We start from the raw sequence: 27,120 nt of genomic DNA, 5'->3' as shown, positions 1-27,120 counted from the left end.
CCAGAAGGGCATAGGACATCGCTAAAAGCCACTTATCTACGAATCAAGAGAATTACTGGAACTGATAAAGTAGTTTGGTCTACATGGATGGTCTGGTTCTCAGTCTCCAGCTGAGTTTTATTTACAGTGGCTACCTGATAATCAGATGGGCTTCCTTGTCAGTAACGCTGTACTTCTACTTCCAGTAGATGTTATGTATCTCCTTAGTGAAAGAATAAACTAAAATGGAAAACTTTATTGGTGGGAAACAGTTGCAATTCCTTTTCTTTAATGGAAGTGAATTTATATGCACAAGTCTGCAGCAAACCTCCAACTTCAAATTTATAAATGGTCTGGATATATGATGTTCTTCTGAGTCCTGAGATAGTTGAAAAGACATAACATTGCTCTTATCCAAATCTACACAATATAAGAACGACTAGAATTTCAGTTATATCTACAAAAGAAGCTAAATAAAGTCTGGTGTTAGCTACAGGTTAATTTTTAGCTTATATTCGAACTTTGGTTTTTGGCTTTGACGTCAGTTAAAGCTTGATGCCTTGTTCTTTTGTTTTTAATTTTAGCGAAGGCAGCTGAAAGTCTGCAGTCACATGTAGCTCTTATTAAATTTTCTTGCTGTAGAATTTCCATTATGCTATTTCAAAACGGTCATGCTTGCTGCCCATCCTCAATGTCAAACGCAACTAATAAATATTCCTGGTAGTTTTATATGCAAAAGCTTAACAAACTTTTGTAGCCTTTTGTCAGTCCTTCTTAAAATCTACATGAAGTTGTTTTAAGTGATCCAAATGTGAGTCCTCTGATAAATGGTTGATTTTGCTTAAGATACGTGGATTCTTCTTTAAGAACTCGTTACAGAACAGATACAGAACATCAGTAGTGCTTTGGGGAGAGTTTTTTTTTTTCTATTTTGGTGATGTCAGCTTTGACAACACTGTCTAAAAAGGTCAACGGAAAATGACTGGGGAAAAAAGAAGCATTGTGTGATTATGTATGTCTTAAGATCTTGTTAGTGCTGGTCTGAATATTGAGACTTTATGCAGAAAACAGTCAAAAACTTGCTTCTGGCATAACTGGTGGTGTGGAGGTTCTGGGTACTTTATGTATTAACAGGAACAAGTGTGTTTTGATAGACTATCAGCTATAATAACTATTTCCACAAAAGGATGTGTGGCATAAACCTTGATACTGTCTTTTTTTTGCTCCTCTTGTCTCCTAGAGATGGGCCTGTTTTCAGAAGATGCAGTGCACTAGATGCAGTGCTTGGAACAAGATTAGTCATGGCATCAGAACTATGTAAAACAATCTCTGAGGCAAAGCTGGAACGGCACAAGAACTTGTTCTTAAATTACAGAAATCTCCATCACTTTCCTTTGGAGTTACTGAAGGATGAGGGGCTGCAGTACTTGGAGAGACTTTATATGAAAAGAAATTCCCTGACCACGTTGGTACGACAACCTCTTTATTGTGATATTTTCTGTCTGTGTGTTTAGAAATTCTGGGTTTGGAACAGGAAAAAAAAAATTAGAGAATTTAAAAAGATAATGATCTTTTAGCAAATCTGATCCCGATTGATGTCATCTATTGTGCAATACAAGCATGCGGTTGTATTATGTTCTAACTTGCATGGGTGATGTAGAGTATAACAGTTGAAAGTTTATGCCATTCCCTGTATACTCTTTTGGAGCTCTGTGAAGACTTGATTTTTTTTGGTATTGTTTTTAAACTTTTGGAAGTCTTGCTCAGTGTCAGCGGTCAGGTCTTTTTACTGTTAGATACTGTGCAGTCTAGTCTGCATTGCTTCATTAGGTTCAACGTTTATCTTGGTGTGTGCCTTATTTTTAAAGGCAATGCCAACCCTGGGTCTAATTTAAAGCTTGCTGATATGGTGCCAGTGAGCACTTACGTCTGTGGGCTGTCACTGATGGGAAGAATAAAGAGTTAATTTAAGGATTAAATTAATGGGGGGTGGTGTTGATTTTGAGCTTTTTTTTTTTTTTTTCCCCTGAACTGAACAAATCTCGCAAATGCTGTGAGCTTGGAGTTCAGCGTGGGGTAGTTACAGTTGTGTGAGCTGTTCTGAGCTGGCAGAACTCTAGAGAGACTGAAAACTTGGCACTGTCAATACACTGAACTTTCAAAGTAATTCAATTTCTTTTTTCCTTGGGCTCCTCCATGGTAGGGTAGTTAATTTAATAACCAGGGCAGGGTTTGGAGGGCCCGACTACTTAAAATTCACTACAATTGTATGTTTCTCAGTGCTTCCTGGAAGAAGTCCTGTACTTGCCCTAAGGAGTATTTTTTTTAAAGCTTGGACAATGACACATTAGAATTCCTTAATAAAGGTTTTGCTTCATATGGCAAGAGTTGAAAGGATTCTGAAGATTTTATAACTTAACTTCATCCTGAAAGTCACTTGTTTTTGCATGTACTATAGGAAATTATTCTGGCACTTCTCGGGAATGTCCTCTGCTTAATGATATAATGGGCATATAGCATTTCATGGTTAAAACTGCTTTCAAAATTAACCTGATGTTACAAACATTTCTGCTTTGATGCTCAAATTCAGTGATTGTTTAGTTGGAGTGGACCAAAATAGATCAAATCAGCAGCATGTTACAAAATAAGGCAGGTATCTTTTTGTGCGTAGGAAGTTTCACAATCTCCATTAAAAGCAGAAGATCATCCTTGGACACTATTAAAGCATGAGCTTGAGCAGGGATTGTAGTCTGGGGCTTCATACTTACGGAAGACCTAGGTAAATCAGAAAGAAGAAAGGAGCAACAAGGGATTTTTAGAGAACAGAGTCTGTGAGGAGAAGATTGAGAGATTTAGGTTAATTCCTCTTGTGAAAAGAAAAGACGGAGTTAAAAATGGAATTGGAGGAAGGGTGAGAACAGAGGTCATCAGTTTTTTATGAAGCAGTGCTTTCATAATGAAATTTTATTATTTTATGTCCGTTGCTGGTAGGACAAGTAGTACTCGCAAGTTCAGTATAGTAGTAGTTAGTTACACAGGGAGGAAAAAAACTCATTTGAGAAGAGCTGCAGACTGTAAAAGGTTATTAAGGGAAGCAGTATTCCTTTCACTGGAGACTTTAAAAGAGAAAATGTACCAATTTCTTTGAAGGGTGATCCTGTCTCAGAAGTATAGTTGTAATGTCTCTTTGAGCCTTGTGCTTCTCAGTTTGTGTGAGATCAGCATTAGCTTATCAATAAATACTTCTGCTTAGATTATGAACAATCATCAAAACAAAACCTTTGCTGCATTTCTTGGAGGCGGTGCTTCCTTCTGTCTTACCAGCTGATTTTGAGTTGAAAAACATTGACTAAAGGAAGCTTTGCTCCTCTTTTCTCTTCCAAAATTGCTCTAGTCCTTGACAGATGATTTGGATGAAAATGTCTGGAGTAGTTACGCTGTCAAAATTTGCATACACCTTGCCTAAGAATAACTTTGTCTTCATTGGCAAGATAAAATGATAGAGGACCGATGTAGTGGATCGGGAAGCTGTACAGCACACCTGCATCCCCACGTCAAGTCTTACTGCTACTCCTCTTTTAATGCTAGACTGATACCATTAGCCTTCCAGTGATCCTGTTTCCCCATCTATAACAAGGAGATAAGAGTTGGCCTTCATGGCACTGTCAGAAGCATGATCTAGCTGTATCGAACAACAGTTGTTCTTAATTTACTGACTCAGAAAGTGCAATGCTGTCCTGTTGAGACGAATCAGCAGGTTCACTTGCTGAAATATATCCTGCAAGGATGAGGCAAGCTTCCCTAAAGTGGTGGCAGAAGTGATTATTCATTTATCGTTGTTATTTGTTGTTGTGTCACTGGCAGACCGTAGTCTGTACGTCGCTGACTTTTACTCCTTGGTAGACGGATCGTGAATAGTTCTTTTTCATCTTAATGTTATTGTGGGATGTCATACTGAATGATTTTGATTCATAGCAGTTGGTTTTGCCATACTCAAGAAGATGAGCAGAATTTCTGTGATAGATTTCCCAAACTGTCAAATTGTTTCTCTTGAGTTTGTCTGTCTTAGAGAATGAAGCAGTTAAAAATAAAAGTATAAACCTCATGTACCACGTGAAAATAGTTTGTATTTCAGATTAGTGGTCTTAATCTAATAAAGGGTTTAGAATGAAAGAGCATTTTTTCATATTCCTTCATTTTTAATTTCAAGTTTTGATTCATTTTTGTGCTAAAGCATGTTGCAGCCTTTGATGTTTTCCTCAGATTAAGCTGTACCAAATTGTGCTGAAGGTAAGTGTACTGCAGCCAACATACCAGTAGGTGGCAACAGCTGATTAGTTGTAGCCTGTTTCTTGAGTCTTGATACCAACTGATATATTTATTACGGAGCCAACATTTGTGGCTCCCTAGTTAAAAATAAATCATTTTTTGTACTCAGATCTAGGATGTGGCATTTCTGTTATGTAAGAATATCATGACATTACTTTATCAGGTTGGTGTTTCTTCACAATAGATTTATAAATACAAAGTTAAGTATTTTAGGTAATAGTACAGATTAAATTTACATGACCGTGCAAGTTGCTGGGTCTCTCTGAAAGGAAACTGACCATTTGATCAAGCTGCTTTTAAAATTTGCGCATATATGGGTAATGTAAAAAGTGGTCTTGTTCAGATAAAATCTGTCTGACGTGCATTTTTTAAGCAATGAAACTGTCTTAACCCAGGGTAATGTTAGTGCCATTACCAACGTGACATTTGGAACTTGGCAAGCCCATTTTGTGGTATATGTTCCTGGTTATTAGAGCCATCAGGGAGCAGAACTGCAGCTAGGCATCAGCAGTTGGAAAATGATATGCATTTTAACATGTCAATATGGAAATCTGCTTCGTTGGATTCAGCACTTCTGGCTTGGTGGTTATTGATCAAGCTACACAAGTTTGTCAGCCTTACAAAATACGTTATGGTTAGATATCTTGTACAGTTCCTGTTCCACTTAGTCCGTAAAGCTTATGGCTTTTTATCAGTCTCTCAGCCTCAGCTAATTCATTTTAATATATTTTCAAAAGTGAGGTTTTGTGTTCCATCTTTTCAGCCCCAGAAGTCTGCCTACCATTTGCTTGAGGGCATGTGAATTTCACCATTTCACCTCTAGGCTGTAGTTCAGTTTCAGGAATAAATTGCTCGTCCTTGACATATCCCAGATTGCACTGATGGAGAGTATGTGGGGGTGTGGAGGTAGGGTATTTTATGCCAGCTCCTCATTGCAGCTTTTCTCTGACTAGCTGCTAACATGTTTTAGTGTGGTTATTAAAATGAGTTGGGTACTCAATATGTCTGTTCTTTGTTTTAAAACCTAAAAACTCTCTAACTCTTTTTCAGCCAGAAAACCTTGCACAGAAGCTTCCAAACCTCGTGGAATTGTGAGTTTGTGTAGGAGTTCTGATATATTTTTATTATGCTGATCCATCTTATCTTAAAATAATTTCATAATGTATTGCTTGTAGATAACCTGCGTCTTAAGTGTGAAGGATTTTCTTGGAGGGCAAGAAAGGGTCATTTTGTGTTGGTTTTCTACTTTTTTTTAAATGGGGACATCCAGATGTACTCAGTCATGTTTTTTTTATAGTTTCTAGTTTGTTGTATAACAAGAATTGTTATGCAAATGTCTATGCTGTTAAGGGAAGAAAAAAGCCTACCCCCAGCTCCCGTGCAGAGTGTTGTGACCCTGATAAAGCACTGAACCTCCAAAAACAATGGCCATGTGCTTGTGACAGCACCAGAGCAACAAGTTACTGCCTCCAGCACACCCCTAGTTGCTCATTTTCAGCTACTAGGGGTATTATCACTCTGGATTTGCTGATTGTAGACTTTTTTTGTATTGGAACCTAGTCAGAGTTTGTCAAATAGGAGCAGAAATGAGCAAGCAGGGGTAGTAACTACTTAATGATGGCTGTAGGCAGAATAGTTTATCCAATCCTGCCCAAAGAATGGGTGTCATATGAACTGTTTTATTTTGGCAATTAATTTGAAGTTGTAAGCCCTGAGCCAACAATTTGTTCCCTCCCACTTTTTTTTTTCTTGTCAGGCTGTGATTTCTTTGCATAATAGCATTGGGAGGTTGAAAGGGACATCCCCTGATAACTCATTTGGTTTGTTTTCAGTTGGTAATTGATGGACCACTGATTCTGTTTATTTAAGGGAAAGCTCCAAAGAGGAGGAGGTGTATATCTGAGTAGGCTGATGCATTCAGGTGTCTGATCTTGTCATCATAATTTGGCCCTTGAAACCACACCTTTCTGGTACACACGACCATAATTGAGCAGTTTCGTAGGTCATTGCAGCCTCCAACTTGCTTAAGAAACAGTCTTGTCTCATCATGCCTGAGTCTTGTGAGTCTGTTTATGCTCTGAAGCAGTAAAATAAATATTTTTGTTCTTGATATGCTTAGTATTTAAAGATTTGCCACAGGGCATCAGGAAATCTCCATGATATCTGATGAAGCCTTTAGCGAAAACCTGTGTAAATTATGGCTTAAAATAATCTCTTAGAAACGCTGAACTGTAGGAGTCTGACCTAATAATTTGGGATTCAGCAAGCTTAGGTGTATGACCATTATCCCATGCATTATAGTGGCCTACAGAGAACTGTAGTGAGCCCATGGTTTGTGCCGCTCTAACAGTACATGCCAATTTCATATCAGTCAGTAAGAGCTCTTTGTTGTTAGAGAAAGGAAGAGACCACAAAATCCATGTTTCATTTAAAAAAATGATTTGTTAATCTGTTACAGACAAATGTAACTTTCAGGAAAAAGAAAATCAGTTACATGTTCAGGAATTTACTGTATGTTTTTAAGAACTTCACTATTGTTTGCTTCTATGTGTATTGTGTCTGTCACTCTGGGTTACTTGTAAATCCTCGTAATATACATCTTTTAACTTGCCTGAATGAAGTAGTCAAAAGTATTTTTTAGGAGCTGCAGCTAAAATGAGTAGGAGAATTCTCATCCTGAGGTTATATGTAAGGATTTCTCCAAACAAACCTATCAGCTATCCCCATGTTTCCTACATTTTTAGGAAACTTTGAATGTCTGCAATTTTTAAAGAAAAAGAAAGCTCGGGTGCAGCGTGCAGTTTAGATGTTCATATGTCTTTTTCCTTGTTCTGCCTCTGTCTCCCTGAAAAGACAAGATCCTGCCCTTGGAAATGCTGTTTGAATGGAATGGAAAAAAATGTGTTGTGCAAACAAACCCCTTTGTGTGCCTTAAGCAACTCAGCACTGAGCATTCAGTATTTCTTCACAAATATATATATATATCAATACTTGAAAATTTTTGCTGTTATTTTCCACACAACCCATCCATTCGTTTGCAGCAATGCTGATTTTAGACATGAAAACGAAAATATGTGAAATAATGTAGTTTTTAAGTTACTAGTAGTGCTAGAAGAGCTCCAGCAGAGGGTGCTGAGTATTCTTAATGAGAGCTCTGGTCACCCTCAGTAGCTACCTAAGTGACAATGGTAAGATAAGGCTTTCATCTGGAAAAATGTACTCTAGATTTGAAACGCCCAATTGAGGTGAATAGATGGTGTATGTTTCATCAGGCCATTACGGTGCAAGATTTTTTTCATGTACAGGGAGGAACGTTTGTAATTGGTATTTCTTGTGTGGGTTTGAGTTTTTTCTTGTTTTACTCTATTTTTGGTGTGGGATAACCTGGTGATCGAGTATGGTCCATTGTGGTCATTCTTTGTGCTGTATTTTTCTTTTTTCTTATGGCTCTCAAAACTCAAGCCCATTATTCTAACTGTGAATGTTTTGTTTTAAATAATTGTTATTGCTTTATTTTTATGTTAATCATTTAATAGTCTAAGTGAAACTTAAATACTTGGCAGTTGCCAGTTTATATATTTTCCACAGCATTTGTGGTTATAGAGAGGTTTCGAGGGCGCTCTTTCAGTCTGAAATTAGATATTTTGCAAACTGATTATGTAGCAGAAGTCCTTGAGGGTAACAGGTGGTATCCTCTGCTTTTTTCTCCTCCCCCCAGGTACCTTCATTCAAATAACATAGTTGTTGTACCTGAAGGTAAGTGATCTACCAGCTCACACAATAAGTGGCAGGAATCATAAAATATTCATTTTCCTTCTTTGATGAGGCCTATTTTTCCTTTATTTTCCCATAAAACTTTAAAGATTTTTTCATACAAAACATACCATTGTAGCCCTTGCTTGATAATATCCTTGTTTATGTTTTATTACCTTCTTTTAATGAATTTTCAAATGCATTTAAAGGCTATTTGCTTCAGTTCTAATTGAAGAAACTGAAAAGGCTAATGGCACTTATCTACAGAAATTAAAATCCAGAGCATCTTCTGCTTTGAGCCGTCCAGAATAATCTGCTGCTTTAGGTCTTGATTGTTTTGAAGCCTAAAGTATCCAGACTTTGTACTGGTTTTCCTTCCTTGCACTAACAGTAGAGCTCTGTGTCTATCCTCAGGAAAGCACTTGCAGCTCTGTCTGAATATGTAGATTGGATAGACTCAAAGGCAAGGAATGGAAAAAATATTTCAGAGCAGAATCATCTGGTGAAAATCTAGAATTGGGAGTATTCTGCGTACATCCCTTTGTTTCTTTCTCCCCATCTCATTGCCACCACTGCTGTTTGTTAGACAGGTGAGCATTTCCACCAACTATGTCATTCAGTTGTCAGACTGGCTTTAATGCATCAAAATCTGCTCAGACTTAGGTGTTAGGTACTGTGGCTTTTTATCCCCTCATAGTCCTATTAAGATGTTACCATTACTGTTGGGTCACATTCACGTTTTAATCTGTTCTCTCACAAGCCATTGGCTCCCTCGTTAAACTGCAGTTTCTGGACCTAAGTGATAATGCCCTCGAAATTGTGTGTCCAGAGATTGGTCGCCTGAGATCTTTACGTCATCTTCGCTTGGCTAACAACCAGCTGAAATATTTACCTGCAGGTAAGTACAAATGCGTGAGGGATTAGAGCAATGACAAAATCCGTTTGAACTTAATTTGCACAGTGATCTGCTCTAGGTTTATTCAGGTCTTAGAGCTGAAGCATGGTACAACTTGGGTTTAAAGAGAAGGCAGGGATTGCTGTTGTACTTTATTGTGCCAAGTATTATACTTAAAAAAATAATAAGACATGCTGTATGGACTTGAGGTAAAGTCCTGAAAAATGTTTCTGAAGGGGGAAAAAAGAAAAAGTATTTGTATAACAGTGTTTGCTGTTGTAACAAGAAAACATTGAATTTCTTCAAGAAGACACAAGATGCTAATGAGAAATGTCATTATGATAAAATGAGGTTTCTTCTGATTTTACAGAATATGAAGTATTCCAGTCCTCCTTCTGTCTTTTAAGCCAAACAGCCTCATACTTCTTCTGCAAAGACATGTGTCTAGTAGCTTTGCCTATGGCAGTTCCACCTCACTGTGACAGTAGATAACAAATGTTGGTCTTGCTAGTTTATAATAAAAAAGCAAAATTTATTCAAAGTTAATGTGACACAAAGTCAGAAAGAGTTGGCCACAGGCAGATTTTGAATTATTTTTTTGCCTTCTAAATACTTTGATAAGCAGAAGTAACTGATTCCTCTTCTTCCATCTCCCCTTTATCTTTCCAGATAAGATGACAATGATTTAAAAATTTTTTTTTCATTGTTTTATTTTTAATCTTGCTGTGGGATATTTGAGTTTTCTGATCTGTAGAGATGATAAAATACAAGGTCATTATTTCAAAAAATAAAGCAAAAAATTGTGTAACTTAGTCCAACAGGACTAGCTTTTGGCTCGAATTTTAACTAAATTTTTCAATGTGACTTTCATGTGTTTCTAAGTTCACATGGCTTATTCTCAAGAAATATTCTGCAGCGGTTCCTTGAAGTCGTGGTTGCAGAAATCTAGCTGTCATTTCCTTCTACTTTTCTAGGCATAATAAGCTTTGTAGAACAAGTCAAAGAATAATTGTGATTAAGGAAAAAAGACTATATAAATGCTCTGGAATGAAATTAGATAAACCTGTTAAACGTTATGACCCAAGGCCAGTAAAATTTCCATCAATTTTAAGATGTCCTACATTCAAAAGAAAGGAGTGACTTGAGTGTGCTTTATGTTCCTCAAAGATAATTTACCTTATGGTGCTGTACCATGAAAGAAAGACTTGTTCAAAGAAAAAGTGACACATTTGCTGCAAAACTTCACACATTAACTTAAAAAGGTTCCAAAAAAGACTACTTTCAAAAGGATAATTTACATTACTAAAGAGTTGATTTCAAGTCTACCACATTTGATTAGGAACTGGTATCGGCTGCGTAGAAAAGCTGCATTAAATTTCCCCTGAAGTTTACACGAGATTTGGTACTGAGCATCGTCACTAAGCGCATTTCGTTTTGGGTGTGTGAAAATTTTTCGTGTTTAGAAATAATACTTCTGTAGCTACTTTGAAATTGGAGAACCTAGGGATGTCTGGTCTTTGTTGTGCTGGTAGAGTACCGTTGATGTATACATTTGCCATCACTTCTATCATGACTGCTTCTGTCTGTTCAGATGCTGTCACTGTCAACGTGGCTGGATGTCATACAGCTTACGTGTTATCAGTCCAGGCAAGATTAATCTTTCACTTACGCGGGAGAGTTTGCCCAGCTAATCTACTGCATTGAGCGTTTCCTAAACGTAACACTTCCTGAAGAGGGCTTTCATGTATGTTTTCTTAGTTTTACTTAGATTGTGAGGGTTTTAAAGATGACTTTATGAAATGTCTACTCAAGTTTGAAAATGCCACTAATATCCAGCAATTGAAAAATAGAGCAAAATAGTGAGTTTTGGTGAATTGTTCTCAGTTATATTGGTAGCATTAATCTTTATAATAGAGTGTTAAATAGCATTCTGTCAGGAAAACTAGCAAAGCTAATAAAGCCGGATGAGGTGTGATTTCACTGTACTTTGTGATTTTACTGGGTTGTTGCTAACTGCGTTCTTTACAGCAGATAGGGCATTGCAACACTTTGTTAGGCAAAAACAGCCCTTCGTTCCTCTTAGTGATTCATAAAACAGTAAGTTACCACTAAAGATATAATTGAGTTTCTACAAATGCAAATGGTGCAGGGTTTAAAAAGCTGCATTAAAGAAATGACCATTGCCTTTTCCTGAAGGTTACTTGTGGAAGTAACTTGTCAAAACCTGTGACCATTATTTTACCTCAGACTTAGTCCTGCACAGATACCACACAAGTGGCAGTGAATCCTTTATCACAGCAGAGGATCCAGTTAAGAGAGGCTGATCACTGTTCACCTTGGGTAACCGGCTAGGCCAACCTGCAGCACAGTGATGTCATCCCATAAAAAGCTTACTTGGGAGTTGTTGACCTGTCATTCCTCTCGTCTTTCCTGTCCCAGTGCCTGGTGTTCCAAGTACCCTCAGTTTTTGTTGAAACTACCTGGATATTTAGAAAGATGGTGCCCCCTCTTTGTAGCAGCTGATTAAGGATACAACTAAATCTAAACATAAGGATACAACTAAATCTCTTCAATACATCCATGGAACGGTTGGATGGTCAGTGGTGTTCAGACACTTAGGGCACTCTGCTATTGCACTTGATATTTTGAAGAATGGTTTCTTTCGTCGTCATTAGTTGTGAGTAAGAACGGAAGAACAATGAAGCTAATAGCACATGTTGATTTATTATCTTGTTTTAATGTTTCTGTTCCTCAATTGTGCTGTTAACATTCATTGTTAGTATTTGTTTCTTTATAGAAATTCAGCATAGCTTGAATTTTAAAACAGTTGAAACAGGCAATCGTGGGCATCCTTCAGAGTCTAATAAAGGGTGAGTCTGTACTGCAGGCTACCTTCAATGTGATGGGCACGAAGATTTTAGTCTTAATGTACCTGTTTTCGTACAGCTTGTTGGAATTGAGTAACTTGAAGACCTCTGTTCTTTCTCGGGTTTGGTCATGTCTGTCCAACTAGTTTGAAGAACTTATTTTGAGAGAGGATGTGGGGGAGAATGACGAAAATACATGCAGGCAGTATGAATGCATTAGCCTTGGTTTCCTCAAGAAGTCAGACCGCTTGAGACTGATGGGGGAGAAAGGCGTGTGATGAAGCATGGAAACGGTGTTGCTTGGAGATGAGAAAGCACCTTCTATACTGTAGCACTCCTGTAGTGCAAATAATAATCCTACCTTTGTGCTCAGCAAACACTACCAAATCAGTGTCACCCCTTGATAACATCATGCACTTTGGTCTCAGAGCAAGCACCTTGTTGAATTGCATACAACCACCGAAACCATGTGGCTTTCCTCACACATCTACACAGTGGTGTGAGAATTTTGAAAGATGATGGAGCTGAACTTGTTGAACAGCAAATAGAAAAAAAGGTCCAGAATAAGCATGTTGAAATTGAAATTCTCCTGAGTGCTTTTTTCATTAAAACGCTGAGCATTTTTTTGCTCTGTAAACTGTAAATCTAGTAGCGTGTCTCAAACAATTTATTAATTCTGTTATATGGTGCTTGAATCTGTAACTCTTGAAGATCAAGTAAACTTCTGTGAAGCCTTCTACTATGTAACTATAGCACTTAACTCATCTAAATTCTTGAGGACCATTTGGAAATGTGTAATGCCAGAAATCCTTTTTGAAAAGCCTTAGTTGTAGCGTAAATCAGGATTGATGTCATTTCTTATTATAACAGTAACTTAACTTCTGTTGTAGCTTGACTTTTAAAGATTTCTCTGTATTCAGAGAGTTGATGTTTAATTTTAATTTATAATTGTAGTTATTCCTACTTCAATGTGTCTGAAGTAAATTTCTGAACCTTCTGACTTAGAAATGACTTCTTAGCTCCTTTTTTTCCTGACATTTATGAAGTGTATATATAGTATGTATTACATATTCAACTCCTTTCATACTTGAGAAATTATATTTATTTTGCCTTTTTCTGTAAGAAGTACTGTATCATTTGCAAAAAAAAAAAAAAAATCCAATAAGTTGTACTGGAACAAAGATTATTGAGGAGTCCCGAAGTTAAAGTTATCTCAGTTTTGGTGTGATTCCATTCACACTTGGCTTTACTTTAGCCTCAGAAACTTTTGATGTGAATTGATGGTTCTTCAGGTTTACGTTTTGGTCCTGTAGCTGGTGAATGCATGTTTGAACAACAGATAACTGAAAAGAAGGTGGGTTATACGGGGTTGGACTTAAGTTTTGTGTTTGACAAGGATTAGGCTTTTGATTGCATATTGCTTGACAAACACTTCTCCTTAGAAATGGCAAGTCGTAGCATCTTGTTCTAAGATTTAATTAAAAACGAGGTTATGTTTACTCAGCACATGTTGGAGTTAATTATAGATTTACTAAAATGAAAAGCTTAATGTTTTGCCAAGTCAAGAGCAAAAGCTAAGTAATTAAACAAAGAATAGGGTATGGTTTATGATCCCAGCACATCTTTTGGCAAAATTCCCGTTAAGATGGAAAAAAATACACGTATCAGCAGTTGTCTTTGTATGGGCTAGACCAAGTTTCCATTTGTGTTTGTTGTCAGGGAACAACTCTTAAATGCTGCGAGCTGAGTACATTGATCAGGCAAAAAAAATAATAAAATACAGTCAAATAATAGCAAATTTTACATAATTTGTGTGATGCTATTTCTTCGATCTGCAGAGTGAAAGTGCAGGTGACAAGGGAGCACTAGCAGTTGTGGCTGCAGGGAGGTACAGATCTCTGCAGGACTCAAATGCAGGTTTAGCAGATGCCCTTTCTTCCCCGTATAAGGAAACACGTTGCTTCCATTTCAAGCTGACATTTCTGTGTTCTCCTGAGATTTCTGCATATTGCATCCACTTGTTGCCATTTTGCTTCGTTTAGGTTGAATTTGAAGGAAAATTTATTTGTATGCCTTTGGTATTTTTAAAGTGCAGACTGCAAAAATATTTAGGGGAGGTTAGAAATATATATATAGTCTTCATTTCTGTTCAAATCCTTTTTCTTTAAGGCAAATTGTTTTAGAAATAAAGTCGGTTTAAGCCTCATTAAAATACATTTGTAGACTTATAAAACTTCAAAGCATTTGAGAAAGATCCTGTGAAGCTGATAAGGGAGTGTTATCCTCATTTTACAGATGGAAAAAAGTGTTTTTAACAGAAGTGATTTGCTCCAGGCCACAGCAGGAGTCAGTGTTAGCCAGAAATAGAACTTGGGTGTTCCCATTCCATTTGTGAAGACCACACCTTTTTGAGGTTGGTTGTATTTAATATTGGGGAGGACTGAGTCTTCCTACCCGTTATTAGGAAATGAGTAATTATCTCTCCTTAACTAATAACCCTCTAAGTTCATAGGAAATGTAGTGGCTTAATAGTTTTTGTAACTGAAACAGCTTGTGTTTCTAGAAGGCTGGAAGAGTTCATGAAGATGAACTTGGAAAAATATTACTTAAATGCAATACCATTTTCTCTTGGATAGGTAACTTCAGGGGTAATGATAGGAAGGCTTCAGTCACTATTAAAATTATAAATCAAACTATAATTGTTGATTACTGCTCTACAAGTTTATAAAGTAACTCTAGGAGTGTTATGTTAGTTGATAATTGAGAAGCAAAACAGACTTAGCAATATGCTTTGCTAGTTGGGGGCACCAGAAGCTTTGAGATGTGAGAACTGCATGTTCGTTTTTCTTTTTTTTTCAAGTCACCATAAAGTACAATATCTGTATTTACTATTCATACCAGTATTTCACTGGTAAAGACTTCTTGAACACTCGGCTTAGTAATTCTGAATAGAGCTCAATATAAGGTATTTCAGTAAATCTTAATTAAGAAGTTATGTTTACATGCCTTTCCCTACCTCCCTTTTCACAGTAGATTTCCACTGATCAGGGCTACAGCATGCCAATAATGCTATTCTTTTTCTGGACCTGACATGAAAATATGTAGTCTAACTCACTTTTTAAACTTGTTTTCCATATTTTGTTTTAGAACCTTCAAAATGAGGGGGTGGAAGAAAGAATACATCTGTGGATTTGTTTTTTTTCCTCCTATATTTCCATTCTGCTTTTATTACTGTCTCTGATTAGGATATGTTGCTTTGATACATATTAAAGCTCATTTTTTTTATAATGATTGGGACTTTAAAAGCCAAGGCACAAACTGATGCAGACCCTGTTCTTTTTTCAGAGTTGGCATAACCTTAGTCCACTCTGCTTTCCTAATTTAGTAACATGTATAAAAATATGCACGACGGGACAGGTTTGGTACGCCAGGCACCAATCCAGGAGTGTGGTGTTTTTAAGTAAATGGACTTGTGGGGATTTGAGGAAAACATAGATTAGGTTACATGAGCTTTGCACTTTGTAAGTCTGTGACTATTTAAAGGAGCATGGGCTCTTAAATAAAAATCTCTCTCAGTTCTTATCATAATATATTGTTTATGCTGAAGCAGATGATGTCTTAATTTTTTATTTAAAACAAAAATTTTTCTTAGCACAAATTGTTTTATACGATGAACTAAATCCAGCAATGGTCTATTAAACAGAGCATATATTTTACCAGAGTCAGTTTACCAACTGAAATTAACACTGGCTGTTATGTTCAACAAGAAAAACACTTTGTTTAACTAAATCAATGTAAAACTTAGCAACACTTGCCTGTTACTATGGTTTTAACATCAGAATTAGTAAGGTTTCAGTATTTATGCTGTATTAATGTAGAAGTGCAACAAAAATACCCAATTATGTCTTAAAGATACTCTCTGGTTTTCCAGGAGGAAAAGATTTTGACACATTTTGATTTTGCTGACTACCATACAGCTCTGTCTTGACAACCTATAAGAAAGATATTTTTTTTAATAAAAAATTCCGCTAGGAAATGATAGAAGAGAATCATCTCTGAAGAGCTGAGAACAAAATGGCCGTGTGGATGGCTACTGACTGTTGTTGGGCTCGGTGACCTAAATAGAGGTGACCAAAGCACAGGGTAGGGTATTGTACCAGTGGTGTTCCTTAACAGATTAGCTTTCATGCATGTCCAAACACAGTGGTGCCTATTTAATTGAAGGATGTTGGTGGTGTGAGATTTTGTAACAGAGTCTGCATTGCTCAAACATTTGGTTTGGTTTAAATTCTCAGGAGGACTACTAGTACTTCTGAGTGCTTTAAATTTATGGGGAGGGAAGTGAAGACAGATTAAAAAAAATCCATTAAATTCTTGGAAATTTTTATTAACTGAACTTTTTCTGTATACCCTGACCTGTGTAGTGTCAGAATGAGTCATCTGTACATACAGACCTGTTCACTATTCTCTATTTGTCTGCTTGCCCCTTCTTAGGTATTTTTTTGATACTTCTGTGCAACTTCCCTTCGTTGAGGGTCTTTTGAATGCCTCTTTGTTAGTATTACACAATGTTTTTTAGTACACTGTGAAAGGTTTATAATGTTGCTGGATGCTGGTAGCAAAAACAGTAGTATAAACATACGGTCAGAAAAATTGTAGAGCTATATTTTCAGTTTTAAATGTTGTTCTAATACAGAATATTTTTTTGTTGTTCCAACTCTTCTTCTAGATAGGCTTGTATTGGGTGTACTGGAACTGAAATATTTCTCGTAACTGCATCAGAAATGACGTTAAGAAACGAGAAAAAAATACCCAAAACATCTCCTTCAACAATGGCCTGTGGTATTGCTTATAATGGTGTTGCACAGCAGGTTGTCAGAAATGCATGTGCTAAGTGTGTATGTGTTGTAATTCATTAATCAGGAAACTAATAAGAAACAGTTGGAAGAAGCCATCACTGTAACATTTAAATCATGTATTCAAATATTGCCTTGTGTACGGGTGTTACTGGGCTAGCAAACTTAACGTTTGCTATTGTCATTGAGCTAAAATACTGAAAAAAAAATTTGGAAATGAAGCTATTTTAATGGCCATGTTGTATTTAGTTATAAGAAAAAAAGAAATTTTGGTGTGGCTCAGTTCATTTCCAAATACCTGCAGCTTTATGAAACACAGACCTTAAAAAAGCTGTGGTCACTTCATGTCTGGAAAAATGAAAAACGATCAAGGATAAATTGAAATTGGTGTCATGGTTTCATGTCAATAACTTGAAGGTTTAAATCCTATTGAGATAAAAGTGTAGAGACCAAGGTTCTATCAAGCATCAGGGTTTTCTAATACTAGTTTTACAATATATAAAAGTTGCTCAAAATGTACAATTCTACCGATTTCAACTTTTTTCTTTTCTGCATATTTTAGCAAGATAATTTGTGTTGAGTCACACCTTTTTCTTAGGTCACTACATTTTTTTGATGATCGTTTTATTTGGAATATCTCTGTCAGGTTGAGTTTGACTATTTAAGAGATGAAGAGCGTGCATATGCAATTGCTGAGCTTGTAAATAGATTTGTGAGTGTCTGAGAGAAGGGTGCAGTATCTCACAATTTCAGACCATGTTAATTACATTTAAATTCTTCATCTGATACGGGCAGAGGATGATTGACCTATAAGGGTTCCCGCTTCATCTGATAATTCGTAATGGTCACAAATCTTAATGAAAGTTTTGGTCTCATCACATCTCTGGAAAGAGACATCTCTCAAAATGACACCATTCGATTCCTAATCATTAAAATTTTTTATTGTATTCCTGGTAGAGCAAACGTGTCTTTAAAACATAAAAATATATTAGTGCAAGACTTCCTGTGACTTGATGTTGTCCAGTTTACCATCAATTTTCATTTACAGTGAAGCATCAAAATCTCGTGTTTGTGTATGTTTTCATAGACCTAGAAAAGTCCATTGGTTGCCATTTGTTACTTACTATTTCACTTGAGGTCCTTCTGCGAAGGATCATGCATCAGACTCGCAGAATCTGGCCCCACCAGTCCCATGCTTCCCCTCTGCCAAACGGTTCCTTTCCATCTCTGAAAAGCAGTTAGTAAGAAACGTGGTGAGGTGTGGGTGAAATCAGGACTGAGGAGAGGAGAGCCAACCTAATTAATACCAGTGGTGCTCTCAAGCCTGTTGTGCTTCTGGCTTTGCAACACTCCACTTGTGAAAATCAAAGTCTTTGCAGGAACACGTATGTTTTCTAAGCTTTGGGCTTTGGGCCATGGGCTTCCCCCCTATAGCCGCCCCCCTCAAGGGCTTTTAGGTAGTAGCTGAAAGAATAGTGCCAAGATAAAGGAGTCTGAATGCTGCTTGTAACATTGAGGTACTTGGGCGATGTGTGCATTCCTGAGAGTATGGGAGCAGATTTAGCTGGATCCTTTGTTGTTAGGAGATTTGGTTCTGCCTCTTGAATCCTGGCTCGCCTTCTGTTCAGCAGTCGTTGGTTTCTTGAGTCACTGTAAGCCTTGTTTCTCCAGGGGTTTTCCTCCTGTCTGTTGGGGGTGGGCTGGGGTTTTGAAGATGTTGAGAATGCTTTAAGTAATTGTGACAAGCGCTGATTTCAAGTTTAAAACTTTATGAAGATGTCAGATCTTATAAATAACTGTAGAAATACGGTAGTTATGTTGCATGTGCTGAGGCCTTTTTATTAAGTAAGTCTCAAGTAGAATTCATTTAAACACATTTCATTAAACAAAATCCCATTGTATTCTTTTAGTAAACTCAGATTTCTCAGTAAATTGTTAAATTACAGATTAACAATGTCACATTCTTGTATCCTCCAAACTTTAAAAACAGTCTGTCAGTCACACAGCATATGCAAAATATTAAATGGAGAAGAATTTAAAATGAAATCCTGATTTTAACGCAAGAGTTGAGGTGTCTTTAGGTGGTAATGAAATCCATAATAGGTCAATATGGAAATGCTACTCCTACATTCAGGTAGTTCATTCAGTGACGTACTAAGTCATCTATCAAACATCTGACAGAAGAAATGACAATGTGAATGTCTAGGGTACATGAGAAGAGAATCCTGATGGAATTAACCTACCCTGCTCTACTCTCCACTGTTACCATTGCTGGACCTGCCACTTCAGAACAGGGGACTTCTGGAAGTCTCTTGACCTTTGAGTATGCTCCCAATGACATGCTGAGCCGGAGGCCACAAGGCAAAAGTGGGAAGTTTTATGCAGCAGTATATAACTTTACAGAACATTAAGTTGTCATTGCTGCTTTGATCAGTGATAGAGTATAGTTTGATAAAACTCAGATAAAGGGCTTCAGGCTGTACCATCAAAACAATGCATTCTGTTCCTTTTAGTTTGGAAAATGTGTTTCTACAGTCTCTTAAAAAGTAGAATGTGCTTGTAATAACTCATTAGACCTGGCACACAGATCTAAATAATGAAGGTCAAATAAAATTATTTGGGTTTTTGTGTTTTGATTGTTTAAAAGCTTGGATTCAAGTTTTATGGAGAGGACTTACTGTGACACAGCTATATAGAGCAGGAAAAATGCTTTGAAAGTGGTCGAGGTTACATTTGAATTCAGTATTTATTCCATTTGTGGCATTTGTTTTGTGTGAGGTTATAGACTACGTAACAGAGGAGATGGAATGGAGGTTGTCTGGTTGGCTTTGGTCAGTTTTACTCCAGTGGAGTTGAATCCAAGATGTAGAAAAAGCAGGCAACCAAGAATTTAATTTTGTAGGTATGTAATTCTGTGTTGTAGTCTTGCACTGAGTGTTTGAAGGTATTTTGTATATAAATGAATTTGGAAATCCATTAAAAACTATCAAAACTAATATTCCTAGTTCTTTGAATTTCATGCAATACCTGTGTGGACCCCAAAGCTCTACAGATCATTATTGCAATGATAGCTCTGGTACATCCATTTCCATCCCCCAAATTCTTGGTGGCATCTCTGATATTTTTCCTAACTGAGGAGATACGAGGCTTCATTGCTAGGCTGGCTCGCTTCCTGTACAGTTGTCTCCAGTGCTGTGGAAAATTAATGTAGTCACCATGGAGTATTATGATAGAGTGCTTGGATCTGTCTTAAGATGTTGTGGGGTCTGTTATTTGTTTTTGTGCTTGTTTTAAATAAAAAAAACAAAAAGTAATTGTTAGGATTTCTCAAATTAATTCTTGCATAAAGATAAAAAAAATTATAATGTGTAAGTTACTGTAATTTTTTTAAGTTATCATTTCCCTCCCTTTGAAACTTCTTCCCTCAGCATGCTGAATCTATGACAATACAGCTTCTGTGGAATTTGATAAAAGGTTTTTTCCATGTTATGGCTGGCCACAGTCATGCTCAGAGCAGCAGACCTTAAGGCTAGCATGAGCTGGGTTCTCCTCCTTGCACAACGCGTGCGTTAGCCTGCCTTTACTTTGTGAGGGGAAGAATAAGGGACTTAATGGAAGTATTTCCTGTTTGAGTGACTGTTACTGGAAAAATTGCTTATTATTGAGAGTCAACATATTCCAAGAAATTAATCTGGAGGTGAGCGATCAAGTTGTGCCTAATACCAGGCTAACTTCCTAAGTAAAGGAATTTCAGAAGTTGATTTGTAACTCATGTCAGCACTAAATTCTTCTGCTGATGACTCTGATACTAAAGATCTGACTTTATTGATTGCGTGGTTGAAGACATATGTGATGTATATGAAGTTCCTTCAGAAACTTCATAACAGATGCTCTTAAAAATACTTTTAAGACTCTGCCTTTTAGATCTGTTCAGTGAAACTGAACTGAAAGGGGTTTTTAAGGTGCTCAGCGCCTGTCTCATAAACATTTGCCAATAGCCATTCGTAGGGGTGAAGACAGATGTGTACTGACAAGGCTGAGACTTAACCTCCAAGATTTTGAGAGCTGGATGTGTGCTGAGAAGGATGCTTCAATGGTGCGTGTGTGTTTCTGTAGAAAGAAAACTTCTTTAATGCACACAATATGCTCAATGGCATTTAGTCAGGCTTTTAGAGAACTTCAGCTCTGAACAGATACTGAACTGTGGGTCGTCTTCCTCTGAATTTTTTCATTGCTTTGTAAGTGTAAGAAAAAGGATATGGTAACAGTAACTGATGGGCGAAGTGCAGGTTGACATGAGAAATGCCATATTGCGTTCAGTGTACAGCATTGCCAGAGGGCTCCAACTTGGTTTTGCTGCTCTGACCTACTGCAGGAGGGTCCTAAGCAAAGGCCAAGTGAGCCATACAAGCATAGCCAGCTTTTCAGTAGGGTTATGCCCATGCTTAATGTCTTTGCCAATGTGGTTTATAAATAAGTGGTGAAAAACTGCACTTCTTTGTATCCTTCACCACCGTAAGAAGATGAGTGAAAGTTAAAACAGCGTGCATCTGCTGTGACAGCACATGGCTGAGGCTTGCTCACAAAATTCAGTAGCTGTTAGTTCACAGACCCTATTCAGCTATTTAGTTAACGGATAATTTTCAGAAAATGAAATCGTCGCAGTCATTTGCTACTCGCATTTCATGTAAAACCTCATACTAATTTGAAAGAAATTGAGATGATGTTGTAAGAAGTAAACATTTGTGACTTAAAAATAAGCTCTCAACCCTAGTTTTAGTCGTTTTTATAGGGTTGGATGCTAAAAGTGTAAAGACTTAAGTCTAAAGGGGAAAAAATTTCAAGTTGTCTACATATGTAGTTTTCCCTTTGATTCTGGTTTTCTTTTTTTTTTAACATTACTTAGCTTAGGGACAGTGATGAGCTATATTAACGGGTAGTTGATTTTATGTGTGCATTAAGCAAGTGCAATTCACCGGTAGGCCATGAGTGGTCAGGGAAGCCTGGAGAAAAAAGCCATTCAGTCTTTGGAAGTGAACATACCAAATTGTTAGTGCTGTGCAACAGAAGAACTTTAGCGTGTATCTATTTTCATTTTGATCTTGCTGGCCAATGTCTCATACGTACCATTGTCAGAAGTTAAATGAAAATACTACTTATCAATATCTTTGTTCTTATTTAGCTAGTCTGTTAAATAAATGGAGGCAAAATAAAATGTGTCATGTAAGGGCATCAATGGTAAATGGGAAAAGCCTTTAAAGAGAACGTGTATAACTGGAGGTATGACATGAGGTTAACTTTCCTGTGGCTCATGTCACACGTGCAGAGTTTGATACCTGTATTTCTGTTAACTTAATTTTATTGCCCTAATATTTAAAATAAAGAGCCATGTTTAACTTACCATTGTCCTAACCTGCATTACGTTGCCATCCTTTATGGAAGGCTTTTATACAGAACAACTGCAAGTATACTCTGGTTGGTAATTATTTAATGTTTGAGAGCTTTATAGACTAGGACTGCTTATTTGTGTAGCTAAGGTAGTGCAGTTGGGAATGACTGAGCGTGGGGTTATTTGGAGTGTAATTGCAAGCCTTGTCTATTTTGTGCTGCTGTGCAACGCCTAGCAGTACTAGCTTTCACTGATTAAAATAAGGCTTGCAATTTCTCTCATCACTTTGAAAATCAGAACATGTCTTTGTGTTTGAAATCAGATGTCTTATTTGGTACCCATCCTAGTTAGAAACTGTTAGTAGTGAGTCCGTACCGTTTTCCCTGTAGCAGCTCTCCTGCCTGCCCATGTCAGCCGGTCTGCAAGGTGGCCTCAGAGCTGGGAGGAGCAGGAGGAGCTGCTGCCAGACAAGGGCTTCAGGATCCAGAGTTCTCCTGTAAGAAAGTTGCACCTCTATGACAGCAGGACTTCCCTGTGGATGTTCAGCCAGTCCCTCTCCTATAATGACTGTTGCAATTTGCAGTAAGTGCTCTCCTGTTGAAGTTTCTGCTGTGGACTAGAAGAACTCTGGTTTGCATGGGACTCGAGTTAAGGCAATCCCATACATTACTATTCCTTTGGAAAACAAACTTGGTGACTTCTCTGCTGTAATAGTGGTTACAAACTGAAGAACTTCCTTTGATTCTTTTCCTTTCCCTCTTCCCAGTCAAACTTGTGGTTCGTTTTTCGTTGTTATGGAGACTAAGGTTTACCTTTGGGGTAGAGGCTGCTTTGACATCTCCCAAGAGTAAGATAAAGGAGTGGGCTTAATTTGGTTTGATGCAGTGTGATAGTTTTCCACTGAAAGACGAAAATCTAACCTGGACCTATTGCTTTTGTTATGCATTCAGCTATTTCCTGGAGGGGGTGGTGAAAAACCACAACCTTAGGAAAAGGAAAGATGTCTGTGTTCAGATGGTTGGAAACGGATGATAGCAACGGTCACAACAGATAGGTCTTTGTTTGGATTATTTAGACACTGAAGTAGTAACGGGTCAGGATCTTCTATACTCTGTCAGAGATGCCAGTCTTGAAGTCTTCCCTCTGAAGAAGAAGAACAGAAAAAGCTGTCATGGAATTTATGGCTAGGACTGGTCTGTCTCTGTGGCTTCCTGAACTATCCTTAATCTCTCTCCTTAATCTCTTTTTAGGATGCTCATTTGGTTTGCCTTGTCTTTAGGTGATTAGTGGTTTGTTGTACATAATCAAAGCATGTTACTGAAGTAGCCATCTCTATCTGGACAGCATCTCAGTTGAAATCATTAGCTCTTCATTTTATTCACTAAGTCCTTCTGGAAAGCATTTCTTCCCTCTTTCAGTGTATTGACCTTAGTACACGGTGAGTTGTAGATGATGTGCACCAATAAAGATAAGGCAGAAACAAAACAAGAGAAGCATAACAGATCTCATGCTTTATTCATAGCAAATTTGTTTATGTTCGTACCACCAGGAACACCCAGGGAAAGGTAAACAGCTGTTCTTGAAAGGGAAGCGATGGCAAAAAAAAAAATCACTTCCTAAATGGGACTTTTTTCGTAAGGAGCTAACAAAATTTTTCATGTAGTATACTTGACCAAGTATCGTTCTCTTGTCACTCTGTGTCAGCTCCTCTATCCAAAATTTGGGAAAAAAAGACAGTAAAATAACTTTGCATTTCTTACTTGTTTGTGTAAGAGCAGTACTTTGCTGTGGGGTAGTAAAGTACTAGGTAGAGTACACTAGCACAAAATAGGGTGTTTTCTGAGGGGAAAAAAGGGCAAGCCGATCATTTTGTGGCCTTGAGTTACCTTTGTGCATAAACAACTTTTTTTTCTTACTCCTGTTATTTTGGATGGCTTGTTACTCATTGCTCTAAACCTTTTTCCTTCCTTATCCCTCTTGCCCTGCGACCACCCTTTTCCGCTCTTCTCACATATGTTAATTTCTGGTAATTTTATTGTCTGATTAACTTACTGAGACTATCAAATTATGAAATAAAACAGAATTCCTAACCTGCTTGTAACCTTGCATAAATCGCAGTTTAAGAATAACAGTTTAAAAATAATATTATCTTATATAAGGAGACTTGGCGAGGCATCTGTTTTAAAGAATTTGAGCGAATGCGTAGACCGCTCTCTTGTAGCTGCTTCCGTTGGCATCGTGCTGAATCCTAACAGTATGTCTCCTCTAGTCATTTACTGCCTCAGAAGATTTGTCTTCGCTGGGGAATTGATTCACTTGTGTGGGTGATTTCCCGCAGAGGTTCACAGAGACCTGCGTAGGCTTAGGTGCGATGCCTGCACGTTGAGGGAGATGCAGGAGGCAGCCCAATAACCGCCCTGGAGCTGGGCGCTCTGCCTGCTGCTGCAGAGATGATGCTGAGGAGAGCTCGTGAAATAGAGAAGGTGGCCAGTTGAAGTTTAATTGTGCTAAAAGGTGGGGACCTTTCAAATGGTTTGACTGAAAGACACCCTCATGCTTCATGTTTTTTTCAGCCATTTTGCGGAACGAAAGTTAATGTTTTGTGAGGTTCGACTGTGGAATGCCACTCTTCCCACCTTTGCTTGTGAACAAAGGTACATGATAAGGTTCAGTACTACATCGGCATTTACTGGGACATTTAGCAGTGACGTTTTGGATAAGAGATGCTATGTGGGTATGTTCAAAGTATATATTTTTTGCTTGGTTTTGAGTTGTCTGGTGCTGAAATGTTTTTGAGGATGTCAATATTGTTTATGGCTGAGGTAGGTGAAACTGACAATTGGGCACATCTTCGAGACATTAATGGCTGTCTTCATTCACAAAGACAATCCTGCCCCAGAAAATTTTTCCTTCTTTCCAGTCGGGATGTTTGTGTGAAATGGGACTAAGTTTTTCTTAAAAGTGATGGATTTCAGCTTGATCAGCTGGGATAGAGGCTCTTTGCCATATAATTTTTATGGGTTTTAACGCATACTCAGCACCTTGTTTAAAAGACAGGTTATTCATGAAATAGTTGCAGCACTATCCCAATACATCTTCCAGTTGCTCTTTGTTTTGTTTTTTAAACTACAGAGCAAATAGCCTGCATCAGTAACGGGCAGGAGGAATAAATCGTGTTCAGGTTTGTTAGGCATGAGGAAACAACACTTCTCACACTTCTCAAGCTCTCTCACTAACGATACAGTAAAAGCTCTTCATGCAGCAGTGTCAAAATGTGTATGTGATTATTTTTGCTTCTCCCTGTCTCCATCTTTAATGATCCCAATTTTCAGTTATGGTCAAACTTCCTTGTTTGAAGATGGCACAGGTCTATCATAAGCACCAATTAATGCAAGAGGATTTCATTTTTATAGGCCGTGAAATGTGAGCTACTTGGTAGGACAGTTAATGTAATATATAATAGTCTATTTAATTTGGTTTAACCATCTTAAAAACTATTTAAGTTCTCCTGAGACATCCCAGAGTGGATCTAAAATATCCTTTCCCTCAAGCTCTTAGTGATTTAAACTTAAACTTGTGTTTCCTGTTCAATACAGTTTTAAACTGATAATAGAAACACATTTAAAATTAACAGGCATGCATAGAGACTTGCATTTTTTTCAGATGGAACTGGTAATAACCTTTGAAAGTATAAAAGACTTCAGACATCTTTCACTCACCATTGTATGGTCTGATAGGAAAATGCATTTTGCATTGAGGTTCATGAAAGGTGATGAAAATCAGATTTTTTTTTTGTAAGAAGGACGGTAGCCACTCGTAGCACCTCATATTTCTTTTCTGAGACAATCCACCGCTTTGTTTGGGACCCAGGACAGAAAGGGATCACTGTGTGCATGAAATCCAGCGCTTCATGTTTGCAGCCAGTCCTCCCTGTGCTCCATTCTGTAAGGATTTGCAAGAATTGTACCCCCTGGGTACCAAAAGCTGGAAAAAAATGACTGACCGTATATAGCGAAGACTTTTATACAGGGCACTGCACCCGTGGAACAGCAGCATGCTGCTGGGGCTGCAGAGCGGGTGGCAGACGAGAGAGGATCACCTCATGCTAGGCTCCTTTGTAGCAGCGTGCCAGATGGAAATGTTCATATGGTAATAGCAAGGCCACGGATGCTAACAGTGCAAAGGTGTATTAACATAGTTCCTTGCTCCTAAGAAAATGCTGGCTATAACTAGGAAGCGTCAGAGTTATATTCACTGCTGGCTCATGACCCTTATGTGGTGAACCAGTGTACCCAGTCCCTCTCTTCTGTTGCTGTTTGAAGCAGGTATTTTTTGTTCCATTTTAGTCACTGAAGTTAAATGTCCTTGCTTTTCTTTCTGAATGGTAATTTGATTATCTATCATGATAGCAATGCTTAAAATGTTTGTCATCACCAAGCAAAACTTAACTATTACTTATCAAGGCAGAAAATGGATTTTTTAAACAAAGTAGCTCCTCAAGGAGCACCACCACTGGTAGTGTTTCTCCATCCATTTCTTAGTTAGTCATGTGCTAACTAAGAAAATTCATCAGAGAAAGATAAGCCAGAATACCTTGATTTACATTTGAAAAGATCTGCGTTGCATTTTCATTCTGCTTCCTGCTCGTGTTCCCGGCACTGGTTACTCCTGGTTGCTCTTTGCCCTTACAGTAAGATGCTGACGAGCACCGAGTTATGTTAACAGGGCTTCCTTGAACACACGTTCTATGTTTGTTCTCCAGCCGTAGGCTACTGTCCCAGAAAATGTCTTATTCATTAAGAATACTCGTTCCTGAGCTTGCAGTTTTGATATATAACCCATTTTTTCAGTTTTCTGTGGTGGAAATTTTCTGAGCGGCTTCATTTCATTTTAGCAATGGATGTGGTAATTTTCAGTACTTTGTCCTTGTTCCCATGAGGTATGCTGTCTCTGTCCTCATACAAAGCATTATTCTTATAGGAAAAAGATGATTCAAAAAGCTAATTTAATATTGGGTCTGTTCTCCTAATTTTTACCCCTTGTTGACACCAG

At 37.7% G+C, this 27,120-nt stretch overlaps 1 protein-coding gene across 2 annotated transcripts in view; it reads left to right on the top strand.

Annotated features, from left to right (window-relative positions):
* LRRC28 (leucine rich repeat containing 28) overlaps nucleotides 1-27,120 on the top strand; it is a 53,229-nt gene that overhangs the window by 1,260 nt on the left and 24,849 nt on the right. The window contains exons 2-5 of one of the 2 annotated variants that reach the window (XM_083850411.1): nucleotides 1,220-1,448; nucleotides 5,359-5,399; nucleotides 8,027-8,064; nucleotides 8,822-8,959. In XM_083850411.1, coding sequence (XP_083706537.1) covers nucleotides 1,281-1,448; nucleotides 5,359-5,399; nucleotides 8,027-8,064; nucleotides 8,822-8,959 — 385 coding nt within the window. In that variant the 5' untranslated portion in view covers nucleotides 1,220-1,280. Of the gene's footprint in view, nucleotides 1-1,219; nucleotides 1,449-5,358; nucleotides 5,400-8,026; nucleotides 8,065-8,821; nucleotides 8,960-27,120 lie in introns of those variants that run through there. The other variant, XM_083850412.1, reaches the window with a different exon arrangement.

This window comes from Anser anser (genome assembly GCF_964211835.1).
Source record: "Anser anser genome assembly, chromosome: 10".
NCBI lineage: Eukaryota > Metazoa > Chordata > Aves > Anseriformes > Anatidae > Anser > Anser anser.
This window is presented reverse-complemented; position numbering and strand designations above follow the sequence as displayed.